The following is a 9344-nucleotide window of genomic DNA, read 5'->3' on the forward strand; positions in this document are numbered from 1 at the left end:
CCTGCTCTCCTGCGATGGTGTCCAGGCTCGTCACACCGGAGACACCGGAACAGGTGTGGAGGACGGCTTGTGATGTTGAAAGATTGGCTGTATTGTCAGTGGAGGGGTGCAGCGGCTTTTCCTAGTCCTAGTCCTCGTCCCGTCGCTCCGTAGAGTTTACTGGATCAGCACATTTCTAATTTGGTCCTGATGATTGAACGTGATCTTGAGCTTGCTGGCTGCGGGACCCTCCGCCACCTCGTATTTGTAGGAGAGAAGTGAATCGGGAGAGTGTGTGAGGGATGGTGTGTGCTTTGACAGCATTTCAGTCCTCTGGAGGCAGCAATGCCGGTTTGCTGGCTGTGCCACTTGTTAGCGGTGAATGCAGATTAGTGTTTAACAAAGCTTTAGTTCTGAAGGATTTTTTGAATCCCTGGACCTGTGCTTCCTGAGAGTAACAGAGTCCTGGGTCCAGTGTGCAAGCCTAGGCAAGGCAAGACAGCTTTATTTATAAAGCACATTTCATACACACAAGCAATGCAATGTGCTTTCCAGGTGCAAAAACATTCAACCTTAAAATCAACGTGACGGCATAAAACAGCAGATTTAATTAAAAGAAATAAATTAAAAAGACAAAGTTAAAGACTGGGCAGTCACAGTGCAGAAGGTGCAGCATAAGAAGCATTCATTCATAGGCTAATGAATGCGTGAAAGTTGTGATTTAGAAGTTATTAGAGTTGGAGCACATTTGAGGTCATAAGGAAGCTGATTCATCTGTGTGCAGCATGGTAGCTAAAAGCTGCTTCACCCTGTTTCGTTCTGACCCGGGTTCTACCAGCTGACTGTTTCCTGAGGATCTCAGAGCCCTGCCGGGTGTATGTACAGGAAGGAGATCTGACATGTATTTTTGCCCCATGCAAGTGAGTGATTTATAAACTACTAGAAGTACTTTGAAGTCAGTTCTGTGGTTTACTGGTTATCAGTGTAGGGATTTAAGAATAGGAGTGATGTGCTCTGTTCTCTTGGTTCTTGTTAAGACTCTAGCAGCAGCATTCTGAATAAGCTGCAGCTTTTTAGGAAGACCAGACTAAATACCATTGCAATAGTCCAGCCTGCTGGAGATGAACACATGAATGAGTTTCTCTAGGTCTCGTATGGACATGAGGCCTCTGAGTCTTGCTATTTGATGAAGATGATAAAACACCGATCTAGCTATAGCCTTAAACTGACCAGTGAAACTCAGGTCTAAATCAATTATGACACCAAGATTTCTAACCTGGGTCTTTGTCTTTATTCCTCTGGAGCCAATATAATCAATAACCTCCATCCTGTCCTTATTTTTAAAGACAATAACTTCAGTCTTGTCTTTGTTTAACTGGAGGAAGTTTGACTGCATCCAATCATTACCTTATTCCAAATACTGATGGAGTGAGTTCAGGGAACCACAATCACCAGGTGATAGAGCTAGATTTATCCGGGAGTCATCTGCATAGCTATGATAGGCAGTGTTGTTGTTGTGTATGACCTGGCTCAGGGGGAGCATGTAGAGATTGAAGAGCAGTGAATTGAGTCTTGTGGGACCCCACATGTCAATGGGATCTGCTTTGATCTGTGGTCACCAATAGAGACAACATAAACCCTGTCTTCATGACAAGATTGGAACCAACGATGGACTGTACCTGGTAGTACCCCCCAGTGTGTGAGCCTATCAATAAGGATGGTGTAGTCCACAGTATCAAAAGCTGCACTCACATTGAGCATCATCAGAACAGATGTTTTGCTTGAATCCGTCTTTAGACGAATATAATTTGATACATTAATCAGTGCAGTCTCCGTGCTGTGGTGTAGTAAAAGCATATCTATAATAAAAATCCTAAAAATAACAGTAGAACAGGCACAAATATGATGTAAGACTTAAAATTACTAACTTTTAACACCAGATCAGGATGAGAAATTAATGATCTGACACCTGAGCGGTGAACGGGTGAGTGGACGTTCCTCACATGGGAAGTCCTGCTGTCATGTCAAGAAGGTGATGGCTGCAGACCCGCAGATAATGTCTGCAGCAGCGAATCTGGTGTGATTTCCGGCCTAATCACAACTTTCTCCTTCCTCGCTGCCCCTGCTTTAATATCTGCCGCTTTAGCTCCCGATCAGCTGATGACCGTTAACGCATGCAATGTTTAGATGGTCACTATTCTCAGAAAAATATAATAAACCAACAGAATTGTCTAGAAAATAATCAGAGAGATGTTAGTGTTTCTGTTACTTTACGGCATGTTGTTTGTGGCTGTTTACAGAGTAGTGAGGACTTGAAGCATTTTCCCTGCTGTTCGTCTGACTACTTTCATAAACTACCGCTAAGAGCAAAACGTCGTTCTGTCTGGTGCTTTCAGCGCTGCACAAATGTTGCATAAATGTTAAAAATGTAGCTTACCTTTACTTTTGTTAAGTTTTCTGTGCCACCCGACCCGGCAGCAGTCCAGCAGAGATCAGAGGCAGCAGGTAGATGAGTTTCAGGTCTTAGCTATGTGCTCTAGTGTTTTAGCCATAATCTCACTGAAAACTGGCATTCTAGCCAGTGTGTTGCTGTGTGGCTGTAGTAGTGGTCTGGGCCCACATCCCCAACAACATCTGAGACATCCACATCTTCGGTTAAGGTTAAATCTGGTGTGTGACCTTGAGTGTGTATTGGTCCATACATGTTGTAGCAAATAGTTCAAGCACTCTAAAGAATTTTTCTGCAGATTTGTCATCAGCAGCATCAATATTAATACTAAAGTCACCAGTTGTGACAAGATGTTTAAAGTCTGCTGTGATAACAGAGATAAGCTACATGACCCTGGAGGCCTGTAAACTACCAACACTTGGGTGTGCCTTTCAACTCGAAACAAAGATACTCAAGAGTCATAATCACCACCACCTCTCCTGTCGATCTCATCCAACCATATTTAGAAGAGATGTAAATTTGGTGGTGTTGATATGAGAACTGGTGCACTGCTGCTAGCATTTAACCAGATTTCTGATAAAAGCACAAAATCAAGATCATGAGCACAGATGAGATAATTTACTGAAAGTGATTTATTGATGAGAGATTAAACATTTAAACTTTGTGGAAGTGGAAGTGGAACACTGCTGAATGGGCCTGACAAGGAACTGTTCTAAGGTTTCTTGGATTATGTGAGTGAACAGGCACTCTCCTTCTTTTGAGTATTATCACATGGAATCGATGCCTGGTGGTCGTGTATATTTGAATGTTCCAAGGACATCAGGTCATCGACGGGGCCTAGTGGCTGTTCTTAAGTCTAGTTTTAATTCCAGCAGCACATCCTTTCCAAGCTGTTTTAGAGCTTTTAACTTTGCCTGTTTGAACTGGGCTTTTCTTCTTGGCTCCTTGTGATTGGATATATCGCCCCCCCAAGATACAATGTTGACTTCTTCTTCTGTTTGTGGGGGAGATGATGCAGAGATATGAGCATGTTTTTATTCTTGGAGACTTTAATATTCATGTCTGCTGCTCAAATAAGCTCCTAGTGAGAGATTTTTAAACATGGTGGACTCTTAAGTTGTGTCCCATCATTGGTCACACACAGGAATGTGGACATTTGGGTTATCTGTTTCTGATCATGTGTCGGTTATTTTTTACTTTACTCCTCTCTGTGACAACTGCTACCATGGCTTGTGAGTTTTCACTTCTTTGCTCAGCACTCTGTGCCTCCCAGCTCTGAGGAACTCTTTAGTCCTATCCTGGATGTGGTTGTCCCATCAGACCTATGAAGCCATGGCTCAGGTTGGAGCCTTGGATCTCTGAGGATTTTCTCCCCTCTCAGGAGGATTCTTGGAAAGCATAACGTTGAATTTCACTTTAAGGCTGACTATTTCCAGATTTGCATCTGGAGACAGTAATTCACTCCTTCATTACCTCTGGTATGAATTATTGCTTCAGGGCTTAGCCAGGCCTCTGTTGCAGATGGTCCCAAACTCTGCGGCTCGGCTGTTGACTGGGACAAGGAGGACGGACCACATCACTCTGGTGCTGGCTTGTAGTTGGATTCAAGGTGGAGTTTAAAGCAACTGAACTTAATTCACGACATTGTGTAGGAATTTGTTGCTTCCCAGTTCCCAGGGCTTCCCCAGGACAAGGACCATGGTGACTCCTGACCTGGTGGTCATAAACTTATGGCTGTGTTCCTCTTTTACCAGATCTGGTCTTTCCTGACTCACCTGCCAGTGTTGGAGGTGCAGATGAGCCTGAAGGGCTGGTGGGAGCATAGCCAGGAGCAGACGGAGCGTCCTCTTCCTGCAGCAGGAGATCACCTGAGAGGGGACAGCAGCTGGTTGGATGTCCACGCTGACCAGGAGTATGTGCTGCATGTGTCTCTACGACGCCTCAGCCAGCATAAGGTCAGTATGCCCAGTACACACTCGCCTCCAGCGATGGTGAAAACTCAACTGAGGTGCGGGGTGAAGCCCTTATAGACATGTCTTTAGAGTCTCTTCTCGTCTAACAAGTGTGTGTGAAGTAAACGTTAGGTGTAGAACCCAGCTTCAGCGTGTGACTGAAGTGTGTGTGATATTCCAGAGGAAACAGGACAGTAAGGCCCAGGCTCCCAGGTTCCCCAAAGTAAAGGATGAGGGCTGGTTCCTTGTCTTGGGGGAGGTGGATCGGAAGGAGTTGCTCGCTGTGAAGCGTGTTGGATTTGTCCGTAGTCACACATCAGTGTCCGTGGCCTTCTACACACCTGAGAAGATTGGAAGGTAAGCAGCTGGACAGAAAACACAGCTTTGTGACAGATATGTGATTATAAGTTTTCATAAAGAGGACGTGCTTGCATTTCACCATGACTGTTGTGGCCCGGTGCACAGCTGTGACTCTGACCCACATGAGCTCAGGTGGTTCTGCAGCAATGCTGTGATTTTCCTGAACTCGTCTCACTAATGAGTCTTGTGCTTGCAGGTGCATCTACACCTTGTACGTGATGAGTGACAGCTACCTGGGTCTGGACCAGCAGTATGACATCTACCTGAATGTAACAGCTGCCAGCATCGCAGCGCAGGTCAACACGGAGATGGTGGACTCCGTGACAGAGCTGTCCTTCAACTAAACCCAGTCAACAAGAGCCTCTGAAGCTCCTGACTCTGTTCTGGCTCAGACGTACCTTTCGGACTGGACCTGCTGTCTGTCTGCCAGCTCCTAAGGAAACTCTTCCATGTTCCTTTTTCACAGTTTTCTGAGATACAGCCTGCAATGTTTGGGTTCCTTCCATCCTTTTTTCTGAAAGCAGGAATTAGTCCATCTGAGTCTTTTTGTGTGAAGTGGTCCACCTCATTAGAACACAAATAAAAGTGCTGAGTCATGTTAAAGCTAGTGCTTAAAGGGGCCTGTTGTCTCTCTGTTTCTGTGTTTTAGAGATGAACAATAAGAGCTGCTGCTCAGATGCAGCCATCATCATTTATCCAATCAGAAGCCAGAACCAGCGCTTTGGTAACTCCTACCATTGAAGTTAAATGACCTATAGGCTCATGATCGTTTAAACAGGAGAAACCCAGGTACAGTGCAGGCAGCAGGAGGTGGCTACATAAGCTGAAGGAAAGACTTGGTTGTGATTCTTCAGCTTGTGTCTAAACAGGTTCAGGACCAGAACAGACCTGTGGGTCAGAGTTCTGAAGAAACCTGATGTCTTCATTGTTCTGCATCCCTTCCAGTACGTTTAAGGTTAGCCATTTATATCACAGCAGAACAACAGATATGTCAGTGACAGACAACAGCTTTGTTGACCCTTGAAAGTGCCTCTTCAGTGACTCAGCTGTTCCACTCAGCTTGGATCAGTCCTGACTGTCTGATTATTCTGAGTTCCAGAAGAGCTACACCTTCACACCAGAGGGAGGTTGTGAAAGGGGTCTTCATCCATGGGTGGATGCAGGAAGACGATGTTAAACAGAGTTTCTTAACTTTCATTTTGTTCAATAAAACTTGACTCTGTGTGAATTTTCTGTAAAACTCATCCATCTGCTGTTGTTCACACGGTAGTCACCATCTTGAGCTTTACTGGGCCTGAACTTCTCCCACAATAAAACAAACCACAGTCCTCACACGGTCTCCATCAAAAGTTTAAGACCACTGCAATAATGGCCAAAAGTCATATTTTGTATGGTTGGAGTTTAGCAAGGTTCCAAGTTGAGCTTCAACATGCCAAAAGAAGAAATTCATTTCAAACACTTGGAGGAGCCAGATCATGTCACATTAAACCTTTGAGGGCCAAGGTAGGCACAATGTGATCAAACATTACCGCTGACACCAGTAGCGGTTTTTGATATGTGCGACTTGGGCGGCATCATGGGGGGGGGGGGGCTAAATGGGTAATGAAAACAGAAAAAAAAAACTCAGGTGCGCGGTGCCCCAACATAATGCAGGTGTGTGCATCTTTTGGAATTAGGCACTGATCAGTTCTCCATCATCCACTTGCCGGTCAGAGAGCCGCCAGGTGCGTTTGTTCTGCTGCAGAGGGAGGAGGGCGGGTCTGCTGAAGCGGCTGGAAATGAAGCAGCATCTAACAAAAAACGGCCATGATAATATACAGGTGCTGGCCAGTAAATTAGAATATCATCAAAAGGTTGAAAATATTTCAGTAATTCCATTCAAAACGTGAAACTTGTACATTATATTCATGCAATGCACACAGACCAATGTATTTCCAATGTTCATTACATTTAAATTTGATATAAGTGACAACTAATGAAAACTCCAAATTTGGTATCTCAAAAAATTAGAATATTCTGAAAAGGCTGAATATAGAAGACACCTGCTGCCACTCTAATCAGCTGATTTACTCAAAACACCTGCAAAGGCCTTTAAAAGGTCCCTCAGTCTTGTTTTGAAGGCACCACAATCATGGGGAAGACTTCTGACTTAACAGCTGTCCAAAAGACAATCATTGACACCTTGCACAAGGAGGGCAAGACACAAAAGGTGATTGCTAAAGAAGCTGGCTGTTCGCAGAGCTCTGTGTCCAAGCACATTAACAGACAGGCGAAGGGACGGAAAAAATGTGGTAGAAAAAAGTGTACAAGCTCTAGGGATAACCGCACCCTGCAGAGAATTGTGACGACAAACCCATTCAAAAATGTGGGGGAGATCCACAAAGAGTGGACTGCAGCTGGAGTCAGCGCTTCAAGAACCACCACGAGGAGACTCATGAAAGACATGGGATTCAGGTGTCGCATTCCGTGTGTCAAGCCACTCTTGAACAAGAAACAGCGCAAGAAGCGTCTCGCCTGGGCCAAGGACAAAAAGGACTGGACTGATGCTGAGTGGTCCAAAGTTATGTTTTCTGATGAAAGCAAGTTCTGCATTTCCTTTGGAAATCAAGGACCCAGAGTCTGGAGGAAGAGCGGAGAAGCACAGAATCCACGTTGCATGAGGTCCAGTGTAAAGTTTCCACCGTCAGTGATGGTGTGGGGTGCCATGTCATCTGCCGGTGTTGGCCCACTCTGTTTCCTGAGGTCCAGGGTCAATGCAGCCGTCTACCAGGAAGTTTTAGAGCACTTCATGCTTCCTGCTGCTGACCAACTTTATGGGGATGCAGACTTCACCTTTCAACAGGACTTGGCACCTGCACACAGTGCCAAAACCACCAGCACCTGGTTCAAGGACCATGGTATCCCTGTCCTTGATTGGCCAGCAAACTCGCCTGACCTTAACCCCATAGAAAATCTATGGGGTATTGTGAAGCGGAGGATGCAATACGCTAGACCCAACAATGCAGAGGAGCTGAAGACGACTATCAGAGCAACCTGGGCTCTCATAACACCTGAGCAGTGCCACAGACTGATCGAGTCCATGCCACGCCGCATTACTGCAGTTATTGAGGCAAAAGGAGCCCCGACTAAGTATTGAGTGCTATACATGCACATTCTTTTCATGTTCATTCTTTTCAGTTGGCCAACATTAGAGAAACAAACATTTTTTCATTGGCCTTTAGAATATTCTAATTTTCTGAGATACCAGATTTGATGTTTTCATTGGTTGTCACCTATAAATATTAAAATTAAACGTAATAAACATCGGAAATACATTGGTCTGTGTGCATTGCATGAATATAATGTACAAGTTTCACGTTTTGAATGGAATTACTGAAATATTTTCAACCTTTTGATGATATTCTAATTTACTGGCCAGCACCTGTATAAAATAGATACTCATAAGTTGCACAGATGCATTTTCTAAATCCTAAATTACATTTTTAATAGCTGTCTGCACCCTCTTTGTGCAGCTCCTTGCATACTCCAGTCAATCCCAGCTCATAGTGCTAAACACATTTATTAAAGTGTGTGGTGGAAGTTTTACTGCAGCAAACTAACCCAGTTTGAAGGACAAATAAAGGTAAAAGTCCTCAGGAAAAAAGAACACATAAACATGCAGATGTGTCCTAGCAATGGCCGCTATGACGTCTTTAACTCCTCCTGAAACTATAATGGAAGAAAATGTCTTGTTACATTTGTTTCTTGCCATGGGGCTGACAGATTAGACACTTGTTTATTCTATGGATCTTTTTAAGCATAAATGAATTGGCTCTTAACTGAATGAAGTCTATTGTTGATTTGTCTCTCATATATGACCAATCAGAATGGTTGGCTGTTTGCATATAACTAGTAGTCAGTTGTCTAGTTAACTTAGCAGTAATCACTCCTCCTGTTGGTTACCCAGTGACTAGAAAGTAATTTTACTACTCAGTTTAGAAGCATTTTATTAAGATCTGAAGCAATATTAGTAAACACGTCATTTTAAACACATGACTAAGTAGGCCTGCTGTAATAAAAGACCTGTAGTTTAAAATGTTTACCTATAAACTGTCTTGATAAATCACATTTCATTAAAACTGTTTTCTTTTTTACAAATGTTTTAATCTGCTTGTTCTAAGAAATGAGGAATTACTTATTTTTAATCTAATCCTCTGGTATATCTGGTTACCACTACTCATGTGCATTTAACCATTTTTGGGTTTTTTTTTTAGTAATGCCATCTAACTACTCTACAACCTCTGCTAGGTAATAGAGTGTGTTTGCCCAGGGCACCAAATGGGCTAGAGTCGCCCCTGGTTGTCATTAATGAGAAATCATTTTATGATATATGAGTTGTTGTTTGGGTTTTTTTTTTTTTTTGGGAGGGGAGGGGGGGTGTCAGTCTGAATTTATACCTGGAAGTGAAACAGTTTTTTTCAGTGAGGCTCCGCCCACGCCTGCAGTGGTGCCCCCAAGGGTCAGGGCCACCCCTAGAAAATTGCTGGTGCACCAGAGGGGACCAAGTTCTTTAATTAATCATATAAATGTTCAGTCAAACTATAAATTAGTATTTGATCAAACAT

The 9344-nt window shown here is 43.7% G+C and overlaps 1 protein-coding gene across 8 annotated transcripts in view; it reads left to right on the top strand.

Annotated features, from left to right (window-relative positions):
- The window catches only part of ascc3 (activating signal cointegrator 1 complex subunit 3), a 203058-nt gene extending 197090 nt beyond the window's left edge, over nucleotides 1-5968 (top strand). For all 8 annotated transcript variants that reach the window (XM_015949512.3, XM_015949510.3, XM_015949509.3 and 5 more), the window contains exons 40-42: nucleotides 4183-4383; nucleotides 4562-4737; nucleotides 4937-5968. In XM_015949512.3, coding sequence (XP_015804998.3) covers nucleotides 4183-4383; nucleotides 4562-4737; nucleotides 4937-5084 — 525 coding nt within the window. In that variant the 3' untranslated portion in view covers nucleotides 5085-5968. The remainder of the gene's footprint in view (nucleotides 1-4182; nucleotides 4384-4561; nucleotides 4738-4936) is intronic.
- Nucleotides 5969-9344: the final 3376 nt, after the last annotated feature.

Source organism: Nothobranchius furzeri, chromosome 5 (assembly GCF_043380555.1).
Source record: "Nothobranchius furzeri strain GRZ-AD chromosome 5, NfurGRZ-RIMD1, whole genome shotgun sequence".
NCBI classification, from domain to species: domain Eukaryota; kingdom Metazoa; phylum Chordata; class Actinopteri; order Cyprinodontiformes; family Nothobranchiidae; genus Nothobranchius; species Nothobranchius furzeri.